The 23,767-nt window shown below is 43.2% G+C and overlaps 1 protein-coding gene across 2 annotated transcripts in view; it reads right to left on the reverse strand.

Moving 5' to 3' along the window:
* cdh4 (cadherin 4, type 1, R-cadherin (retinal)) overlaps nt 1–23,767 on the reverse strand; it is a 196,035-nt gene that overhangs the window by 74,421 nt on the left and 97,847 nt on the right. For both annotated transcript variants that reach the window (XM_076751779.1, XM_076751769.1), the window contains exon 4: nt 810–1,036. In XM_076751779.1, coding sequence (XP_076607894.1) covers nt 810–1,036 — 227 coding nt within the window. The remainder of the gene's footprint in view (nt 1–809; nt 1,037–23,767) is intronic.

Genomic DNA, 23,767 nt, shown 5'->3' on the forward strand with positions numbered 1-23,767 from the left:
CATTGAAATACCCACTTACGTCTACACCTGATTTTTCACTTGCTCCAGACACTTGGGATCACAATGCAGAATTATTCAGTTCTTAAGGTCAAAATATTGATATGATATGCCTAAATGTCTCCTGAAATTGACATGATGTGATCAACTAGATCATTTCTCAAGCCGAGAGTTGCAACTCTGTTAAATGACAACAAAGTAAAAACACACTCTTGGTCACTGAGTGGTGTTACATAGTGATGTGTTCTGTCCCTTTCTTTGGCTGAGTGTGCAAAGAGCACATGAACCGGACAGCAAATGTTTTAATTGATCCCTTATGGAATTAATATCAATTAGCTACAGCTGATTTTGTATAATCCTCCACCTGGTGATGTTTATTGGCTGAAAGTTAAAAATGAAGCCTGTGACCTGAATGTTTCCTACGTTGATCTTTGCTAATGAAAACTGGCCATCAGAACCCAACACTAAACAACAAACAACAGATGTAGCAATGTAAAAAGGTTAACCTCAACACCTCCCACCTGTGCGTGAGTGTTTCTAGACAGAGGACAAGTTAGGGTCAGATAGGAAAACAGCCTGCAAGTTTACAGCAACAGTTAAGCAGACGGAAGGCAGTGTAGTGATAAACATCTAGCAAATGTATTTTTAAACATATTTAAAGACCATTTTTATCTCACCAGAAAATAAAACCGCATAAGCAGGGCTTCATATTGGGCCCCACTTGCAGCTTGGGCAGCCCTGAACATGAGGAAACAATTCGAGCAGTCAGTGGGTCTGCCCTTATGTTTTGTATGTATGTCCTCCCTCGTTACCTTTGTCAGAGCTGAAGGATGAGGATGTCCAGCCAGGGCTAGCTTAACGGTGGTCTCCCAGATGTGTGGGTCATGGAGCCCCCTGGCTGTCACCATGAACTGGACAGGCTCTGACAGGTTGGCCACCTCCTGCTCTGCATACACCGTCCCATCAGGCCTCACGCTGAAGTTGGGGTCGTTGCTGACAAAGCCCACCTCTCTGCTGCGCTGGCAATCCTCAAACTTCACTGCAGAGACGAACAGAAAGGAGAGAGGGGGTACAGAATGTGAGAGCAGCACAGTGGGATTTAGTCCATGAGGTGTTCGCAAATCCTTGACACATACGGCAGGCTTAAGATTAACCTGCATCCATCAAGACGTATCTTGAAATATCTCATCCCTTCCGCTGTCACTTTTGATTCCCCGCTTTGACGTCTTTGGCAAAACAAACTACTTATCTGTTCCTGAACCGGAATACACACGAGGGAACCTAATTCTTTTTCATATCATTCTTTCCCCAAACTAGACAGATAGCAATGTCAAAACAGCCTTTCCCTCAGCTTCTCCAGGGAAAGCATGAAGAGAAGGTCTAAAGCACATTAGGCTGACTGGGCCAATTGCACTCCATGCTCTGCTGCCAAGCACATGGAGCACAGTCTTGAATGACATTTGGAGGGTTCTGCTTGACTGAGACAAAAGAAAGGGAGCTGTGAGGAATCTCATGTTTGCACACACACAAACTATATTGCTATTCCTGTTCCTAGAGCAATGCGCTGTATGTGTGTCTGAGCGGTGTGGAAGGATGGTCTGGTTATAGGGGCTGTTTGCAGGCTTTCCACTCCACGCATGAGTAAAAGGCTTGGGACAGATCACGGGGACACAAGCGGAGGGATGGTGTTGGGATGTTGGTGCATCAGTGCAGATTCTCCAGTGACAGCTGACATGAATATGCCATTACACCACATAAAACACAGGAGAAACCTACAGAGCCTCAGACACAACTATTTGGAAAATCCTTTCACTCCGTTTCCAAATTTAATCAACACTCAGTGCATCATTTTTCCATGATCCACAGTGTGGTGCAATGACATGAATGCTAAGAATGACTGATTGTTGTTTTCAACATATCTATTAGGTTAACACACACACACACACACACGCATGCACACCATCACTTGTCTCCCTCTACCCCCAAGTTGAAAGTCTGATCTTATCTCACAAACTCGGGCTGCTGATAACAAGACAAATTGATTTCATAAATCACCCAGGGAACAGATCGCCTGTTATGAGCTATGGCAGCGTGATTTTTCAAAAATCCAGCGTGAAGAATTCTGCACAGCAAGCTTTTTATCAAGCCATCTATTTAATTTATCGCCCGGCTTCCTGTCAAAAGCAGCTCCCAAACAACAGGCCAATAAAGCATGCGATCTCGTCGGCCACTGCAGCTTAACGTCACACAAATGAGGCTGCTTGTTTTCAACCTCTGAGTAATTGCATGCGTAATGGGACGGATGGTAAACACAGTTTTGACAATGTGTGCATCTGTCTGGGTTGGCAAATGCAATCCATATTTTCATTAAAAAAAATACGGCCCAGTGGAGAACGTCCTTATGTGAGTGATAAGCGATTGCCTTACTTTGGGGATCATTTATCAAGGCGGGGGGCCATTTAACATCAGGTTGTGACAATATGACACAGACCTGCTTGAATTGTCCACAGATGAATTGTGATGGCAGGCATGTATTATGTAAATGACTTCAATTAGCTTGAACTGAGCTGGCTAATTGTTGTCACTTAGACAGGTCTCTTGTGGTGCAGCTGGAGAAGGGAGGCTTAAGGACATGTGCACTGCAAAGCGCTGCTCATGGATGTGTGTGTGTGTGTGTGTTCATGCCTGTGTGTGCACACGCGTAGGAGTAAGTTCAGCCAGTTTGAGTATGTCTGTTTTCAGCTGGTGCATATATTAATTTCAATCTTAATTCTAGAATAAAGCCAGTGAGGCCTCTGAGGGTCGGTCTCTTGCCTTGTGTGCTGTGGTAGTGCCAGTTGGCATGGGAACACACGTGTGGCCTGTGAGGCATTGCCATTGTGCAGCATTGTTAGAGGAGTATCTTTGATTCTTTGCACGGGCACCTCTCAGTTTACCATTCACCACCTGCTGGTATGTACCCACGAGGGCCAAAATCACGACCCTGATTCCTAACATATCTACTTAGTGTGAAGATATTCATAAACGCTTTGCTATTCATTAAAAATCTGGTTCACAAAGCACATTTAAATCAGGTGGTGGGATCTGATCTGTCACGCTGTTAAATGGAGATGAAAGCAGCAGAAAGAGACAATGCCGAAACTAGATGCTGATAGGAAACTATGTGTGTCTGAGAGAGACGGGGAGATGGTAGGATAAAAGGAGAAGGCGTGAGATGCAAATATTGTGGAAAGCAAAACAAGAAAAAAAAAGGTAGAGATACATTACAAAATACATGCAATAACCCCTATTTGGAACAATTTTCTCAGTGTTAAAAACAAAATCCTTAGCTTTGAGACAAAAAGAGCTAATGTTCAAATGCAGCAGTGCAGATTATTTATTGCTGTCACATTATAATGGAACTAGTGAATGAAGAATAACACTGTTGATGAATAATCTGCACTTATTTATTGTTACTGTTGTCTAGTGCGTGTAAAGTTTTTGTCATCTTTCGCATGGCATGACGTCATCGCTGTGTATGAAAAATTGAACTTGAAGTTAATAAAAACAAGGCTTCAGGGTGTTTTTTAAACTGGCAACCCCGAAGGTCAGTAAAGCCAACATCCTTCTTCAATCAAACATGACAGACATCTCCAACACCTGGCCAGCTTATCTGGACTGAACGTAAGAGACAGAAGAATGTGCTGAGCGCAGGTCTGGCCTTTGGCTATGTGGAAGAGCTGAAGGCATTCGCTGTATAATCTGTCTATGTACTTATTTCACAATCTGACAAATTTGATGTTGAAGTGATGTCTGTCAGTCTTCATAGATGCTCATTTGAACAACACAAAGAACAACAAAGACAATGCCCAAAGCACATCCCACTTCCACACAAAGTGTTTAAGCTCACCTGATTCATTCATTTCCCCTTCGACTCTGTCTTCGCACCCCTTCCCCAAACCCTTTTTCTTTTCTCTCTCTCTCTCGCCTCTCGCTTGAATACAGGAAACACCGGTGGCTTTTGCTGAAAATCCGAGAACATCAGAAGAGGCGGCTCCCCCACCCTGAGCCTCAACTCCCCGGTCCATCCCGTCTCCATGCCAGCAGCTCACACTGGTCCATCGCAACACTCCATCCATCCGTCCATTCATGGCCCGGATTTCTCCTTTCATCGTCTCATCCCTCACCCTTCTTCCCCTACTCTGTCATCCCTCTACCCTCATCCCCCCATCCCTCAATCCTTCATCCCCTCATCCCTCAACCCCCTTCATCCTTTCATCCCCTCATCCTTCAACCCCCTCCTCCCCTTCATCCCCTCATCCCTCGACCCTCATCCTTTCATCCCTCACCCCTCATCCCACCTTTCCTTCATCCCTTGACCCTCATCCTGGTAATTTTCATCATCTATGCTCTCCTCCATCCATAATACACATTAAACCATTATAAATCCATCTCTAATGGTCGTTGTTAATAAATCAAGGGTAAGTGTGTCTGTGTGTGGTTGTCACACGGCTCAAAACACATATTATTCATTTCAACAACTCTAAGATAACAGATCAAATCAACATCCTGTCATAGTCATCTGGGGAACAGATAGTAGCTGATACGAGACGTCATGGCACAACTTTTCAGACCACTGGGTGGCCTTGTTTACCCAGCATGCATCTCTCTGTTAGGGTGAAGACTGTCAGGAAAACTCACTGTGTTCAATTTTTGTAGACCTTTTTGCAGCCTGAATCTTGGATGTGTTTCTGAACATATTCTATGCAAACAATATGGACTAAAATGTTAATTAACTACCTATGTGATCTATATAATCTTTGTATATGTACACACACACACACACACATATATATATAAATACATATGGGTGATTGGTGTGGGTGTGGCTCAATGAGAAGGCTGCCCTCTCGTCTCAACAGCCATCTCATCAGTCCAGAATCAGCAAACAGTGTAAACTGTGTTAAAGTAGAGCCAATTTTGTGTGTTTCTGAAGAGGGCACCAGCCTTTTCACTCAGAGATCAATTGTGTGGATTGCCACCTTCATCTATGGGTGTATAAGTGTGTGTGTGTGTGTGTGTGTGTGTGTGTGTGTGTGTGTGTGTTGTAGGGTGTTAGTCTGTCTCTGAGTCCCTGTGTGAGCTTCTCTGAGTGTATGTGAGTGTGCATGTGTTGTGTGTGTGTGTCAGAGTGTGTATTTTAGCTGCCATCCACAGCGGTGTTTGGCAGGCTGCTGAGCCTGGTGTCATTCTGCTCGGCTGCTCCTCTCCGAGCCTGAACGGCAGAGAACATGTTGTCCAACAGAGCAGCTAGTGCGGCACAGACGTGGCTAAAACAGAGCGGGCAAGCAGCCGTGACCATCAACCACAGAGACCTCCACGCACACACATGGACACACACAGAATGACATGCTTATGTTCTTTGTCTCTTCCTGCTTGTAGACCCACAACAATACCCTAGAGGAGGCCAAAACAGCTCTTATATGGAAACATTACAGGTGCATCATGTAGATGGCAGGTAGTAACTCTGCACAGCATGCACGGTGCATCCTCATGGAGCATGCCTCCCTCCTCCCTCTGCACCCGCCTCCCCCATGTTCACCTGTCAACTGTCCACGCCTCCCTTCTCCTCCCTGCTGTTCTCTCCTCTTCCTGTCACCATCTTCTCCCAGTCTCCTCCACTTCCCCGTTGTCCAGTGTCCCAGCTCTCGATCCTCCTTACCACTCACTGTCCTTATTTCCTCCCTGCTTAACCCTCCCCACCTGTCCTCTCCTATCCTCCTCTTCTCCTCCTCTCGAATTCCCTGCAGAATGAGCCGCTTTCTCCCTGATGCCAACAAGGACAGCCTGTCTGAACCAACGCCCCAGCCAGACATAAAAATGGGCACCCTGGTGGGTCAGTTACTACCATTGTTAAAGTGAGCAACAGCACAAAAGAGCTAAAAGAGGCAAAAAAAAAGAAAAAAGGTCAAGATCACGTCTGATATTAGCATTTAAGTACAGCTTTTATTTATATGATTACTGATTGTATGATTTTACGGATCATTTTTAAGACTTCGGCTGGATCTTTTTATAGAACTACTTTTATGCAACAACCTTTATTACTGTTCTCAACCTCCCTTTTATGATTTTTTTTTGCTTTTATTCTGTGTGCCTCACCCAGTATTTATTGCTTCTACTGCTCATTTGATCTGTGTTTTTTTTTTTTAATGAGAAGTGCTTTGTTTTTGTGATTTGAAAGGTCTATAAATAAAGATTACGATATCAATTACAACTGCTAAAAATAGATGTCTGACAGCAAACATCATTACACATAAATGCCTTGGCGTGTGATGTAAAACTTCCCCCTTTATGTAGTCGACACAGGCAGAAAGAAAGGTTCAAAGTCTCAGTGTGGCAGATTGGTTAGACAGTCAGGTATATCACCAGTGGAGCTGGTAAATAGATCAGACTGAGCATACGGAGCTCCTTTTGTTAAGGTGCTGTTCATCTCAGTCGTGCCACAGTGCGAAGTAAACATTCCCTCTGGTACCCTGCCGCTTTCCTCAAGCCAACAGGAAAATCAACGCCACCCACATAACAGTATTTTTGCCAGACTGAGGCTGTGATAGACAGCAGCACGGAGCCCACTGATGAGTCCACTAACGCTGCTAAAACACAGGACATGCTGTATGAAAGAGGCTGTAAAGAGTGCTGGAATATCCCACTTTAAACAAAGGACTGTGACTTTGGCATATTTTGTGTGCACGGTGCAAGTAATTTGATAGGGCATCATAATTTGTGCATTTTAATCATAGTTTTAATTTTGATAAGATAAATCAAGAATGACTAATTCATTAAAAATGACACATCTGTTTCCGTCACCAGCTTTAAGAATTAAAGCTGAAAAATGAATGAAATGCTGGGATGCTGAAGCATTTGTTTTGAAGCACTCTGATAAGAAGTGTCACTCACAATAAGCGGAATCAGTTTTTTAATGATATACTGCATCAAATGTGTCTCTGTGAAACAAAATGCAAAAGCTTAATATGCTAACTAAGAGATTAGACCTTTTAATTCCACTCGAAAATCCACTGCTGATAGCAATGAACTGAAAAAAGTCCTGTGAAAAACATGTACCTTATTCCCAAAATGTCAGCTTTGAGAAAGTCTTGTTTTCAGCTTGACTGCCAAACATTTTTAAATGTTCTCGTTGGGGAGCTACAAGGCTTTGATGAGCTAAAACAAACCCTAAAGGTGCATGTAATCCTGAAGTGTGAGTTTCAACTTGAAAAAAATGACTGAGCGTACAAGGTTTTCACCTGACAGTGACATTATAGCAGCTAAAAATCCACCGCAGAGACATTTTAGGTGTAATCTTCCTTCTAACTAGAGACATGAGAAAAGTTTACATCTTTCAGTGGGCGGTGAAATAACTGCAGTGTAACAGGCGTGATTGGCAAGTAAAGAAGTAAAATCTATTTTCTGATGCTGTGATTTATCACAACTAAAGTGCAGCATCTTGTGAATCTGTAGTCAAACCTGAAGCGCCCCATGCCGTACATCCACAACCCTTGGAACTCTTTTGAAATCCAGCCCACTGTGCCCCCACAGGAATGCTTATAACTAATTCAATTTACATGCTGCTGTTTTTAAAACACTGCAGGTACAATGTGACTTTCCTGAAAAGACTGCTTTTTTTTTTTTTTTTTTTTTTTTTTTTTTGCCGCAGTTGGAAATGAATTTCTCTGCCTCTGCAGTTCTCTGTTTTAACAAAAGCCCACACAGTTCCCTCTGACAGCTCGCTCTCACAAAAGGAAACCACTGCGACTCAAGTGTATGTGTGTGTGTGTGTGTGTGTGTGTGTGTGTGTGTGTCGCTGTGTGTGCTTATGCGTGCGAGGGAGCCAGAGTGAGAGAGAAGAGGGACATTGGAGTGGGAGTGTGTGACACCAGCTCTTTGCATATACGATTATTACAGCTGATGCATAAATGAGTATGGGTGTCATCGACTCACTGCGTTCTCATAGGTGTGTGTGTGTGTGTGCGTGGGAGAGAAGGTGCTGTCAACCTGCATTTGTGTGCGTCAGTGCTCATGTTTCACTTTTTAAACACCATATGCTTGTTATCTGGTGCCGGCGCACTTACGGGGCTGAACAAAACCTTGTCACATTGTTAGCGCACTGTCACATCTATGGGGCCAGCATCCGCCCACAGCCCTGTCGCCCCCACCCGTCACCCCTTTGTTTTCCTTCTGTCACCTCCCTCTTTCTGCAGGTATGGATGTAACAGCTGTAAAAGAAGGCCCACCTGCATTGGAGCCTGCGAGCCTGTCAGGATACAGAGAGAGTCTTTATACTGCAGATCTGTCTGTAATGGAACCACACGCATACAGGATGTTGTGTGGGCCAAATGCTCTGTGGAGGTTTTTCAAAGGTTGTCACCGCATTTCAATGGATTATGAAGATTTTCTCAAAGATATTTGTTTTTCTTTACACACCACCTCACTTGCACATCATCGCATTACACAGTAAGCTTTGCTCACCATTACAGCTCGCATCTCAGAGAGTTTAAGTGCTGCTGCAAACGCTGTCCCATGAGTTTTGTTCGGGGCATTTTTGGGCAGAGCGTTTGGGTTTTGCACATCCCTGGCCCTCGCTCTTATCTCTGCATTAGCCTCCTCTCATCGGCACGGGCATGAGGAGGCTTGAGGAATGAGAAAGGGGAAAGAGGCGAGATAAAGAGGGAGAGCGGGAGCAAAGCAGAGCGGATGCAATTAAAAGACTGGGTCACAGATCGCAGTGCCAAGCGTCAGTGTGATTAATACACCACCATTCAGCCCAGGAGCTTTCCTCCTCTCTGTGTGAATGTGTGTGTAGTGTGTGAGTGGGGTTTTGTTTGTGAATCGGTTATCTTCGAAGCTTACCACAGCTAGGTGGCACCAGTGTGTCTCAGTGTGTGCCATCCTCAGGTGTGCCAGCTTTAACTCTTTTTAAGGTGATGTCGGGAATTCTGGTGACCTGAACAAACAGGATTGAAGAAATAATCTGTCCTCGTCTCAGCTCTGTCAGTATGACAAAAAAAGTCTAAGTTAAAGGACCAGTGTGGAATATTTAAGAGGATCTTTTGGCAGAATATGGCAGCAGTGGAACATAATATTCAGAATTATGTTTTCATTAGTGTAGAATCACCTGAAAATAAGAATTGTTTTTGTTACCTTAGAACAAGCTGTTAATCTCTACAGAGGCAGCGGGTGCTCTTCCATGGAGTTGGCCATGTTGCACCGCCATGTTTCTACAGTAGCCCTAAACGGACAAACTAGCTCCGGACAAACTGGCTCTAGAGATAACCTTATGCATTTGTGAAAGTTTCGCAGTTCCAGCAGGTTCTCCTACACGCTTGGAAAGGGAGGGGTGAGGTGAGGGGTCTTCAGTCTCCCAACTCCTACACACTGGTCCTTTAAAAGACTTTTTTTTCATTCAATCTATTACAAGAAGAAAAAGCGAGGAAGTAAGGCAGCACACTGGCTTTAAAAATGTTGCTAAAAGAGTAATTTATAACTAGACAATCTTAAAATACTGCGTACAAATTCTTGCTAAACAGGTTCACGCTTGTGAACTTCAATAAACACCCACTATCCATGACTTTTTTGCATGCCTTTTGGCTGACTATCTCATGAGAAGCTACCCACTAATTTCAGACCATGCCAAAACAGTTAAATCTGGCTTCCAATCAATCCATCCTCTTAAGAAAAAGAAAAAAAAATAAAAACACACTTGTATGAAGGCATGAAGGCAGGAAGCATAGCTTCGAAAATACCCCCGATTGAGCTGGTGGCCCTTCCCAGAGACGTATGGTAATGAGAAATGTTCGTTGTTGAAACACAGCAAGCAGCACAAACATATCAACTGATTCTCTCTTCTATTTCTTTCATCTGGCTCCCACTCACCAGACCTTGCCTTCAAGGCCTCCCCTTCGATTTAGCGTGAACAGGGAAGGAGCCACGCTTTATCACAGCAATATCTTTTTTAAGGAGGTGAAGCGAAGAAACTGCCTCAAGGCTACATGCTGTCTCTTATCTCCCAGTACAATATAATAATTTCACATAGCCCAAAGCAAGGTGGCGGGACCTCAGCTGGGCCAAGTGACAAAAAGGGGAATGTGAGCAAACTGGGGGCACAGATCAGGGGACAAAGGGGGCTTCTGGGAAATATCCATGACCCTCACTCAACCGTATAATGACTATAATGAAAACCCATTATTCTCAAGAAAGTATTTTTTTCCTAGTGTGAGTCACATTGGCCCTTTTTTCGTGCAATGTAGAGAGCAAATTTCAGGTTTTAGATAATGGTTCCACTTTTATCATAATAACTGACACTGCAGAAACGCCTGCCATTTGAACGGGAGAGACATTACGGCCGGGTGAGTAAATGATTCCAGTTACAGTACATAAGGCAGTGCTCAGTCTGTGTCCACTGTTTATGACTGCAGCACATCTCAGCTGGTTATTTTTAGCTGGTCTTGATTACCCTGGAGACTGGCCTTAATAAATACTATAAGGCTAAAAACAGGCGTCCTCCCCCTGGCTCTCCTCCCCATCCTCAGAAGAATCCAAGCCTCACTCACAGGGTAATCAGCTTTTAATTTTCTTCCCCCTCCCTTCTTACATTCTCTCATTTTATCTCTCTCCCTCTCAGCTCTCGCTCTCCATCACCCTCACTTGCTGACAGAGTCCACCAGTAGCCCTGTCTTCTTACTATTTCTATTTTTTCTATTTCTCTCCATCTTTTCCCTCCTTCTCGTGTTATTAGCATAAAAGAGTTTGCATCCTTCCCTGGTGATTGTTTAGCTGCTGTGTTCAGCATCTTGACTTGATTCCCTACAATTGCCCTAATTAGCATTACAAATATACACTTAGAGACAAACAGAAATATCTGTTATGCCTGACAGACTAATTTAAGGGAATGGAGGCCAGAGGACAAGGCAGCACTAAATTTGTGTGATAAAAGGTGTATCACTGCATCTCAATAATGAGGTGTCTTGTCCTAGTCGGCTGAAACAACGCTTTCACTACATTTATGTAAATCAGTGAATGGTGTGTATGCTTTAACTGAACGAAACAGCACACAGAGCACCTGACAATGGGAACATATTAGATGTCCAACTGTGATAAAAGGTGTAATCACAACAAGAAACGTACCTCTTATCTTCTCTCACTCTTGCCCTCTCCAGCCCAGATCATGTCTTCTAAAGCCAATGATTAGACTTAAGACAGATGTCTCTCATTATCTGTTGCTCTCATCTATTTCTCCCTAATCCTGTCTTTACTCCTAAGCCCCCTGGGGCAAGTGATAGGCCAGGGCCAACCATTAGTCTCCATACCCTGAGACCAGGGACCAAACTCATCCGCACTTTCCCTTGGAGGAGATCAAGGTCATCTCAGAGGTCAGCTGCACCGCTATCACTGCAATCACATACCCATAACTGCCACACTGCATCTTTTCCGACTCTGCGTTTGTGTATGTACTTGCTGGTTAAGAGTGATCTCTGCCTTTCCCCCAGCTGGTCACTATCCGCTCCCCATGCAGGTGATGTAGTAATTGAAGTAATTGTTCAGCCAGGTTCTTGCCATCTCAGACTGTAGAGGCCATTCTACTGATCGATCAGCCAAGTAGCCAGTGAAAGTAATGGGGATCATTATTGTCAACCAGTGCACAAAAGCGGGTATACGTTGGTTCCCCAAGAGGACCTCGCACACAAAGCAGATGACGTGCACCTGAAGAGCACAGCTACGGACTGGAGGGACAAATTCAGTCAATAAGTAAAGAATCTCCATTGTTTGTTAGGTCACTGTGGGGTAAAGGAATTAGCTTATATAAAGTAGATACGGTGACTGTGTTTGCCAACAGTTGCCAGTTTACACATGCAACAGACACAGAGCATCATCAGCATTCATCTGGAGTCATGTGGCGCTTTAGCTGCTAAAGGCTCCACTATGTTCACAAGCTAGTCACTAACTGCCTGGTGTTTGGTGCCGTGCAGGTGTTGTACAGTGGGTTTATGAGATTTCCTTTTGCTGTAAACAGCTGCCCGCTGCTGCTGGAAACAGCACTGATGAGGGCAGTGAGAGTGAAACAAAAGGGAAAAGTTGCAGGCACATGAATCCAAAACGATGAGCTGAAAGGTGATACAGCGCTGTGTAAAGCTGAGGGGAGCTGCAGAGTTCCATGGTAGTCTAAATTGTATTATAAATAGCACCATCTCAGAGGTAAGCTGGCATTTACCATTATCTGTAACACCATACTGTAGCTGAAATACGTCAGCCGTGTAACCACCCTTTCACAATCCCAGTTTGAGCTTGGATATTCGTCTATACTTGAATTAAAAAAAAAAAAAAACCCTCCCTGAGCCTTTCAGAGTGCAGCCCTCCCTTAAAAGCAACAAATCTGAGTTTCTTTCAACAGCTATTTTTCTTTGAAGTCACCCTGGCCTGTTCCAGAAAATCAATTAAAAACATGACTAATACATTTGCACCTAACATTTTCCACTTTTCCTCTTTAGAGCGTTTGATGTCCCTCACTGCCTAACACTGCGTAAATGCTGAGATCACAGAGATAGTGACGGGAGGATTTCAACAAGGACCCTTTCATACTTATTCGCAGCTTCAAATGAAGCTCCAACCTGAATTGAAATGAAATAATGAAGGCTATCAGTGGACTCCTACTGTGCTGCTTGTGCGCAACACTCGACACAGAAATGCAGCACGCCTCAAAAGCCCATCGGTTCAACACTATGCCCGGTGAATGTCCGATTTTGTCTTTCTGGCCCGACAAACACGTTTTCTTTTTGGACGATTTGTGAATAATCTAATGCAGGAGTGCTTTTCCCTCCACCACTCTGGCCATCCTTACATTTCCTATACAAGTCCCCCAGTGACGGTTATCAGAGAGATATGCAGCGGTCCTTAATACGAGCATACCCCTGTCCCTTAAGTGGGCAGTGCTAAGCCTCATTGTCTGCCATAGATGTAGGAAGCACAATAGGAGAGGCTGAACCTCTCTTCTCAACTATCTACCGGGAGGGAATGAGAGGTCGGCACCAAAACCATTATTCTTATCACTGCAGGACAACTCACCGCGGGCCAGAAAAAACTCTTCTGAAAGGTGAAATGAGTGTGTCTCTCAGTGTGTGTGTGTTAACCTCCTCCCCACCTCTCTCACACCACACATTTCTGTATTTCTCATTAACTGATAATGCATCACTCATGACCTTGTGATAAAAATACATTAGCTGGAGACAAGTCATTAATCTCTGAAGAATCAGGCTGTTTAGGTTATCAGGTGAGAATGGGTATACGTGTTATCGCACAAGTAATGGGAATAGGCTTAATTGCCCTTCTTAAGCGAGTCATTATACATAGTGGAAGTGGTTTACGTGTTGTCTTTGGGAGCAAAGCTGAGTCCATCACATCAGGCAATGTGGTTCAGAATGGGCCCGTACGCAGTAGGACTGGCTGCAGGAGGAGCAGCTCCATACTGGTGCTTGTTTTGGGAGATAGAGGTCATACTGTATGTATGTTGGAGTGCTGTGGTGTCGTGATTTGGTGCAGTGCAATGAGGAGGAGGAGGATTTAATAGTAAAGCTGGATTTGTGTGTAGAAATCAATGCCCACAGTATGTTTGGATTTATAGTTCAGTGTCAGATTTCACCCACCGATAGCAATGCAAACCCTAAACAAATACATTGTACATCATCAGGCTGTGCTTTAATTACAGTACATCGCTGCTGTCCGGTGGAAACCTTGAATCTGCATATTTCAGCATTTTTTTTCTGAAATCAACACTATTGACCACCCTTTATGCCTGTCTGTGGGTTTTTCAAATATTAAACCAATGAAAAGTATTAAAAAGAGCTTGTGGCTAAATCTCGTAACTCTCCTAACTAATCACCAAATCACCAAAACCTCATAGCTCCAACCCGCCTTTATGCGGCGATACAGTTTTGTACACCCTCCAGCTGGCAGCAGTTTTGAGCCTGAATTTTGGGTAGTAGCTTCACTCAACTGTACAAGAATAAACAGCAGTGGCAGGCAGTTGTTTGGAGACAACAGTGTGTTGGAGAGCAGTTTAGTCGAGCAATCGTCGTCTGTTGCCAACATCGTCTTCAGTAGCCTGTTCAGAGCACTTAATCTTTCATAACAAGAGATTTTGGCCAATCGTATTCAACAACAGGAAAAACTGAGGGCACACATAGCTACAGAAAACTTTGTATCCTGTGAGTTGATCATAACGCAATACACTTACTGCCTCAGATATGACCTTTTTAATCAAGTTTCTGATCATATGTAAAGACATAATACTAACTTTACTAACTTTGACAGCTCTTGGTTTGGGGCATAGGCTACAAGTTTTCTGCTCCATAGTGACAATACTCCCACACTTAAAGACTTTAAGTTATTTCATTGATTGTTGACACGATAATGAGCTATGAATTACTTAGATACGTGTGTCATAACTGAATAGCAGGTTACATTCTTTCAGCCACTGTGACCAGGCGCTGAGCACGATCAGGGTTCCTTAATGATGTCTTCACTCTCATCAGTCTCTACCGGCATCAGAAACTTAGAAGAGAAAAGACCGGCCACTGATGTTGGGGTCTCCACATGGTATCACCATAGCTACTGTGCCCCCAGCATGTAGTTACCGTACATTTTTGAGAGGTACAGAGCCCCTTAACATGCAGCTGTTCATCCAGTTTTCCTTGTTGCCCGGATCTGTACCTCTAACCATTTTATTGGTTTCTGGTCAGCCCTTCTGACAACCACATTTCCTGTGTTACAAGAATCCCTTGACATACCTCCATCTGGGTGTATGGGCCTGAACTTCTGCATAACCAAGCAAGAGCACAGCTTTTACATGGATCACCATTCTTTCTCTTAACTGTCAGGACCACAGGATAACCCACAAGACAGCACTCCTGTTCAGACTAGTCAATTTGAACAAAAGAGACACTCATCAAAAGCAGATCTGACTGACAGAGGGCAGACTGAAGAAAAGAGAGGCCAGTGAAATGGATGAAACACTGTTGAATACAGCTCACTAACACTGTTTACTATATTCTCAAAAACATAGAGCCTTTTTTCCGTCTTATCTAATTTGACACGACTGACAAACTTCAGATCTCGTCAGTTTTGCTGTAGGTAATTAATCCACCTTTTTCAATTTTCCCTGCTAGATATATTACTTTGAAAACTCACAGTCTGAAATTAGTACGTTAATGATTTATTTTGCTTTGGAGTAGCTGAAAGCACTTGTTCTATAGTGAGTGCCTGTCTGTAACACACTAAACTTGAGAGAAGTGAAATGCTGCTCGTATTAAGGAAAATATGTTTAAACATTCTTGGTATCATTTTTAATGAATTAAATATGGGCCATAATTACACAGAACCACCATCACTCCCATTACAAACAATTAAAATACACCATCCATTCTGTTGATTTGGCAACCAAAACCTGATGGCTGGTTGCCAGGCTGGCAAACCACTTCTGAAATTGACTGTGGGGCCCTGGAGAGGTTGGCTGAATTTTGTTTTCACTCGAGCAAAAGCTTGAGAATCCAAGACTGTACTGAACACACAATGCAGAAGCACACCAAGGACCTGTCTCTCAAGGAAGGATTATTAAATTAGTGGTTTAACAGCATTGAAAACAAGGTGGAAAGGCTCTTTTAACTTCGGTTCATGGTCAGGATTGAGGGTGCTGGCTTTCACTTTATTAAACTAACATGATCATCCTGCTTCTTGAGACAGGCCCCCACAAAATGAAAAAAGGAAAAACACATTGCCTGTGTGTGCACGATGAAACGCAGCCTTGCAACGTAGAGTCAATGCAACACTGTTGACTAAACAGATGTATCCAAGAGTCGCTGGATGTGTGCGCAATACACAAGTTAATCCATAGCAAATGTACCAAAGCTGGTACACGCACCAAAATGTCAGTGTCAGAACATATAGAGTTTTTGACTCTAAGTTTTTTCGGTACTTAGAAGGAAGTGATCTATCCACTTTCTAATCATCACCTGATGCTCTGGCTTTTCCCAGTCACAGAAAGTGTTTCCTACAGTGTTTACAAACATTCCACTTGCTCACAAACCTTCCGGCTGAAAATACATATTGTGCTAATACAAAAATATCAGGCAATAAATATGAGTGTGAAAAGTATATTTAAACCTTCAAATCACCATGTAAACAAAGTCTGTTGTGGAGGAATGTGTTCAACAGAGTCAGCCGTGCTGCAATCACAGCTTCGGGCTTCTACATATCAAATTAATTGTGAAGCTTTATTTTCATGCCAAATCCAGGGCTGAGTTTGGCTTTCTTGCCAGCAGCAGTTTGACAGTGTAGGTGTTAAACTTTTCAAACAGTGAGCCTATCGAAGCTAGCCAACAGCATTGCTCGTGTCATGCGCTGTAGCTTGCTAACCTGTAACGTATGCTTGGACTTGAGCTGTCTGCTATGCATAAATCTCCATGCTGCTGCAGGCAGAGAGGTGACAGAGCGGCAGATGAGGACATCCAGTGCAGTATGAAGGATGGTGGCAGCCGTTCCCTCAGGCCACGGTGATGGCACTACATCGATCCAGCTACTCCGGTGCCTGAAGTGCAAAGCCTTTTGGCTTTGTCAGCACTGTTCAGCCCAACATTGCTCCAACTCCCCTGATCACTGTCAGAAACCCAGGAGTAAAAGCTCAGACAATAGGGAGAGAAAATGCTGATGTATCTGGAGCCAGACAGGTGGCGCAGGATAGGCTAAATTACTGCTAACTATTCACCGCGCTTCTAACGATTCAAGTGCTTCTTTATAATTTTCTAGCTGTTTACTGTCAGACAAATTAATGTTTACTGTCAGGCAGGAGGAAAGCAGAGAGACATCTACTGCTAAACACAAGCACCTGTTTGTCCTCTTCAGCTTGCCAACTGGTCCTCCAGGAAACTTAATTCTACTAATCCACTCATATATTTACACAGGTGGAGGTCTTCTGGCACCACAGACGGTATGCACTGTTGTCTACAGGCGGCCAGTGTTTGTCTTCTAAGGTGATTCAGTATGTACACTAGTTTATATCTCGTGTCATTAATCTCTCAAGTCACTTTGGATGTACCCAGAGACTTTCTGCTTTCTCTCCTCTCTCCGCTTACTGAATACAATCAATACAGGCCAGACTCTGGACTTTGAAATTCCTCTTTTATTGTCACCTCTTTAAACACTCTTTCCTTCAGATCTGAGTCATAGTAAAGGCAAGCATAAAATGTGCAGAATCTAAAAGCACAAACCTTGGCATTGAAGAGGTCTTGAAGTGTGCAGACAAAAAGAGTACATTTTGAATTAAACCTGACATCCTGGGGTTAGTCTGGGGCATTTTGAATATGACAGCAAAGGTTGTACGGCCCTGACCATGGCATTTTAGTAAAGCCATGTTCCGCAATGTTGGAACAAATTTGAAAATTTTTGGAAACAGTTAAAGCAATAGCTTCACATTTTTGAAAAAATGCTCATCTGCTCCCTTGCTGGGAGTTAGAAGAATGACACTGCCCACCTGTCAGTGCAGTAAAATATGTTGCTGCAGTCAGCACCTGGTTAGCTTGACTAGAGACTAGGGTACACAGCTGGACTGGTGGGTGGGTGGGTCTTGACAGTTAATAAGGCTATTACCCCAAAATGTGTTCCTTTAAATTGGCCAAACATAATGTACATTTGCTACCCAGGTTACATTAAAAAAGCTGATGTCCAACCAGGTTCTATCTCTGACAATTATTCAGTTTTAAAAAGATCTTCTTGTTTTGGTCACATGTTTGTAATGTGGTTGACATGGATAAAATGTGGTGGTCTGATGATCTTGCCTTCAGCCAATTATACCTTAGGATTTAGGGGCAGCACAAAGAATGGCCCAACATCTTTAACGGACCCCTGCTCACTTCCAATCAGTCATTGGAGCAATAAACCTCCATAAAAACCATTTATCTGGGAGAAAAAAACCCCCCCTCAAATTATGCTAACGGGACTTGTACATAAAACTGAAAGTATTTCTGCTGTGCACAGGAAAAAAAACATTCATTCACCCCATAACTATTTGTGTATTCAGCAATAATGGTGCAGTGAAATCCATTAGGCACAATTGCTATGTTGGCATGGTTACCGTTTAGGTGGGATAAGCAAATTCCTGCACACACAGGGGAATTTGCAGGGTTGTCAGATGTGGAGAGACGACAAATATCCATCTCTCTGGTTTTGCATCAACATATCAAAGCTACCTTGTTTTAGGATGAAGAGGATTTTGTTTCCCTGGGGACCTACAATGATGAGGCCGTATGTAATCTGACGACGTCTTCTAAGGTCCGTGTAACTACACCTGTTTCCTTCACAAACTACTAATTCGGTCCAGCCCAAAAATGTTGAACTGCATACAATAGTTCAAAATGACTTTCATTATCATTTAAATATTCTACAATGAGACAAAAGAGACAGTAAAAGCCTTCGAATAATATTTGATATGAACTAGATATGCACTAGTTGAGAAAGTGTTCATTAAAGTTAGTTCATAGACATCACACGATAAAATAATGGAACAAAATGGCATTTCCCTCCATTGTACTGGAAGAAAAATGAAAATTCTGAATATGTACTTCCAATGAAAAGCTTGCTGGGAAATGTCAAGACACAGTGACATTTTTACTCCATCTTTAAAAGCTGTGATTCCATCTCCGCAAACAGAGGCTCCAATCTCTGCAGCTCCCAACAGACAGAGGCCAGACAGATTAACTCAATTACTCTTTGACTTGAGTGAATGAAGGAAACAATACATTTCTCAATTAAGCCTAATCCTGTGTGGGAGCAGCGGAGGAGTAATACTGCAGGTAGAGGGAAGGCAGAGATGGGGAGAAAGAGGGAGTGTGTGCAGCTTGAAAATAAATTCTGAGGCAGCCGGCATGTTTGCTCATCTTTTTTCATTCTTTCTCTTAACTACAGTCGTAGAGCGGCAGAGTGAGAGAGACAGCAGGCGGGGAGATGGAGAGGAGGAGAGAGGGCAGTAGACGGAACGATAGACATGATGGAATGACAGACAGGCAGAGAGTCAGGCAGAGGGGAAGAGAAATGAGAGAGACAGAATGGGGTTTACAGCTCCACTATGTCAGAGTTAGTTTGCAAGATGAAGCAGCGAAAAATCAACCAATTTCCACAGTGCTGACACACCCAAACTAATACCCTGCACGGGGCATTAAAGTCAGCCTTGTGTATGAAACACGGTGTGACACATGTGGCCTACGTATTGTCTGCAGCATCTGTTGCAGGGGCACAGATGGCGATGGTCATCCTTGCCACCGCTCCGTCTCGTGGGACATGTGGTCTGTGATGACGTTTTACTGACAGCGTGGGCCTTCTGTCAACACATGGCAGCCTGTTTTCAACTTCCTTTTCTCTCCCATGAATGTGGATCCAGACGCGCGGGGGTAGGTCGGAGAAAAGCAGTCGCCATGTGAAGGATGGGTGTTTGCACGGTGTGCATGAAAAGGTCAGGGCCAGGAGCTTACTGCGGCAGCAACATCAGTGAAACCCAGGAGCGGCAACAGCAGTGAAACCCAGGATCCTCAACAAAGCTCCGTCAGACTGCAGGAGAAAGCTGTCAGTGCAGACGCCTAAACCTTTACCGCCCTTCCCTCTCCCTCACACTCACTCTCGCCTCGCTCTGACTCATTGTGTCAGCTCTTCAAACACTCTCCATTCTCCTCTGCCTTAAGCTAGACGCAGAGAGCAAAAGGAAGAATGAGTCCAGCTTTGGCTGCTGTAAACAAAAGGGAACACTCTCTGTGGTATGTGAATTTTCTCTCCTGTGTCTGTGTGCCACATCAAACTTCTCTCTCTTCAATGTACATGCATGAGGGAATTCTTCCCCTTCCTTTTCCTCATTTACTGGCCCTACTTCAGAGATAAAAATAAATTGGAGAGGGAGATAATGAAGATATGACTGGGACAAGGCAGAGACAGTGATTCAGGAATACTGAAATTGACTTGAGCGGCTCCACCGCTTTCTTTGCTCCCTGGGTCTGAACAGTGATACGGGCTAATTAAAAATTCATTGCTCTACCATGAAAAGAGCAGACGTCTGCATTTTGGCTGGACTGAGAGACAGCTAGTGATGTCTGGACTGTCTGCGGCTTTGGTGTGTACCATCAAGTTTGAGATTCAAGGCACAATGTCCACACAACAAGATGAAGGTGATGAAGGTCGCTAGTTTTGCAGCTATTTGGTCTTGGACACATTGAAATTCTGATTTCACAATGCTGCTAGATGAAACGAGACCACTGAAGATGTTACAGGCATGAAACCACACAAGTCTGCCTTCTGGAGGCACTGCATAAAAAGTTAGAGGATCACCAAAGTCATTAGGTTTCATCACCTGGGAACAATGAATACCTGTCCAAATTGTCACACTAACCCATCCAGTAAATGATGAGATATTTGCCTGGAAAATGAAAAACTTTCACTTGCTAGTTGAAAAGTCAGGGGCTCACCGAGGGCGTTATGTTTCTGTACAAAATTTCATGCCAATCCATCCAATAGCTGTCGAGATATGCAAGTCTAGACCAGCTGTCTGAGCATGGCTAAAAATGGCCATGGTGAGAGATTTACAGCACAGACAGAGAAAGAGTGACAAACACACGGTCCTTCTCTCTGTGTCAGCATGTAGGGTACATTTTCACTTTTCAGCAGTAAGACGGTGTTTCTGCTTACATTGTTAACATGTAGATTATAAACTGAATTAATGGCCACAAGGGAACAAGGTCATAATGTATTCATAGTAAAAATTATTCAGTTCATTTTATCATTGTCCACCATTTGTATAGTATATAAACCCCTGGGGTTAAGATTCAAGGTTAACTTGCTAAGCAAGTGTAAATGAAGCAAGTTCTCAAGAGCTTATTTGCAACAATGTTGCAAATTAAATTGGCATCACGGATCTAAATATCCTTTACAGCTTTCTATTCTTTGGTTAGGATATCTTGTTAATCAAATGTCCTTAACATAAGTCTTGTTGAGTGTCACAACAAAAGCCAGTAATAGCTGTTGAAGCTCCAAATGAACGTTTTTTTGTGCTGTATCACACGTGGCTTCACTGGGTTCATGAGAGTAAAGAATTCATAGCATATTGGTAGAGAACACAGGGCTTCGTCTCCATGCAGAGTGCCCTGTTGAGCATGTTATTTAGCAGGTAGAAACATAGTTCAGACACATAAATTAAATGAGCTATGCAGGTCCCTAAATGCACCTTTGAATGTCCTCAACATTTTCTAGCTTCAAAAACACTGCAACTGAAAAACAAGGCTGATGCTGTTTACCTTTCTGCCTCATGAAATGGCAAAAAAAAGTCTCATCATGAGTACACAAGGACATCTCTATATCCCACTGAAGAATGTGGTCAAATGATAATTTGTCTGCCTTTATCATTCACTGTTTCTGTGGTTATCGACAGTCTGTTCTCCTGTTGTTCAGGAGAGAGAGCACGTCAGGAATGAGCGGCTCCTAACGCAACTGATGAGCACTTAAATAAAAGCTCTATTCAAACACGCCTTTTACATTCCCACTTTTAAGTCATACTGAGTCGATTAATCAACCATTTTCAAAGAAGTATTTCAGATCTGAAATGATAAACATCCATGTGTGTATGTTCCTACAGCAGCAGTATTCTACCTACAGCACAGTATTTTAACTACCTGCTTCAACTGTTGTGGATCTATTTTATTCTCCCTTCCTTCCTTCCTTCATTCCTTTCTTCCATGTTGTGCAACTTATCTGAGTCAGTGTTGTTGTGGCATCAGTAAAATAGTGCAGATGTGCTTCTACCCAGTCATGACCTCGAGTCCTCCTGGGGGATCCAGAGGAGCTCCCAGACCGGCAGTTCTGGGTGTACCCCAGGGTCTCCTCCCAGTTGGATGTGCCCAGAATACCTCCACAAAGAGACATATGGAAGGTGTCCTGATTAGATGCCCAAAATGACCTCAATTGGCTGTATTTAGTGAGCTGATTCTGGAAATCTGAGCTCCTTAACCGTCCCTAATGGTGAGCCCAGACAGCCTGTGAGGGAACTCATTTTGGCCACTTTTGTTGATGGAAGTTAAAGAGAGGGTTGGAGGGTAAACTGACTCATAGAGTTGTGTGTGCAGGTGTAGTTCTGTAAAGCATTAAATAAAAAGGAAAGTCTGGGCCCATGTTTATTAAGCATCTCAGGATCATTCCAGGAAGAGTTAAATGGAAAGATTTGAGAGTTATTTAAATCTTCTGACGTGCACAGTTCTTATTTGAGAGAAAATCATTTTTACACAACTAAAACCATCATGACCTCTAGCTTTTGCAACAGTGACACTGGATTCAGCACATTGAAGTGAATGACAGGCTGATCTTTAATGCAGGAGGAATCAAAATATCAGAGAATATCACCATCTGTGGGTGGATGACAAGTTACTCATGCACATAAGCTAAAGGCTAAAAATTGATTTGGATCAAAACTAGTAAAATTACCTATACATAAACCGCATTTCATCAGCTTTTTCGTAAATGGCCTCTAGCAGTACAGCTCAATCGAGCCCCACGTCTCACATAAGCCTGCATAAAATAAACGTGAACATTCTCTCACCACAGAAACATGAGAGGCAGCGTTTTGCCATTGCTGCTGCTGCTGCTGCTCTGCTAAATTCATTCTGCACACAGACACGCCCACACAAACTGCAACATCAAAGATCATGCCTCCATGCTGATGATATATATTGAAACTGAGTTATCGATTTCCTTGGAAAGTGTTCTCGAATGTGCTTGAAGCTATGATATTATGTGAGCTATAATGACCTTCACAAATGCAAAGACGTAACCAATTTACATGAAATCGTTAAAAATCGAGTTCATTGGCTGATGTTCTATTGAATATACATGGAACTGGAGCACTGAGCCATGTCACCATGCCATCATGTCCAATATATAACAGCGCTCATTAAACGAAGCTGAGATTCATTGTATAATAATGATAGGGAAGACCTCCACAGAGTCTGAATAACACACTCTTCCTGTCATGAAGGTAGCAGTTTAATTGCAGCCCTACAGCAGCTGGACATCTGCTGACCCTCCCAGGTTAAAGGTGCTCTGGGGAATGTTCTTCTAAACAAACAGAAGTTAGGTTTACATTCATTGTTTCTCACCACACCACTTGGTGTATCATTGAGGTCAGACAAACATTTGGATTTCCTTCCTTGTGAAATATTTGCAAAGCAGGAATGTCTGTTGCGTTGCGCTCGTGTGTGGATACAAGCAAAATGCTAAATAGTGCTACTAGTGGTCAAAATCAGAAAAAAAGCTCAACCATTATTCAATCTGTCATTGGCGGGATGATTGGATTTTTCCCTGACCAATCAGGAGTAATGAATCAACATATCATTTTCAGTGAAAACTGAAACGAGTTTCCAGTTAAGCAAGTTTACACTTACAATTACAATTTGTCATTTGGCAGATGCTTTTATCCAAAGCGACTTACATATGAGATTTTCATACATTACAAGCAAGGTTTCTAGACGGGAGAGAACAACAAGAATAAGTACCCTAATGCAGCTTTCTGGTCCATGAGACAGTGCTACAAAGTAGTGCTTTTTTTTTTTTTTAAGAAAGAAGATGTGCAGTAATTCTTTTTCTAAAGATTGAGAGGGACTCTGCAGAACGAGTGGAGTTTGGTAACTCGTTCCACCACTGGAGAAGCACAGAAAAAAAGAGTCTA

Source organism: Chaetodon auriga, chromosome 2 (assembly GCF_051107435.1).
Source record: "Chaetodon auriga isolate fChaAug3 chromosome 2, fChaAug3.hap1, whole genome shotgun sequence".
Taxonomy (NCBI): Eukaryota; Metazoa; Chordata; class Actinopteri; order Chaetodontiformes; family Chaetodontidae; genus Chaetodon; species Chaetodon auriga.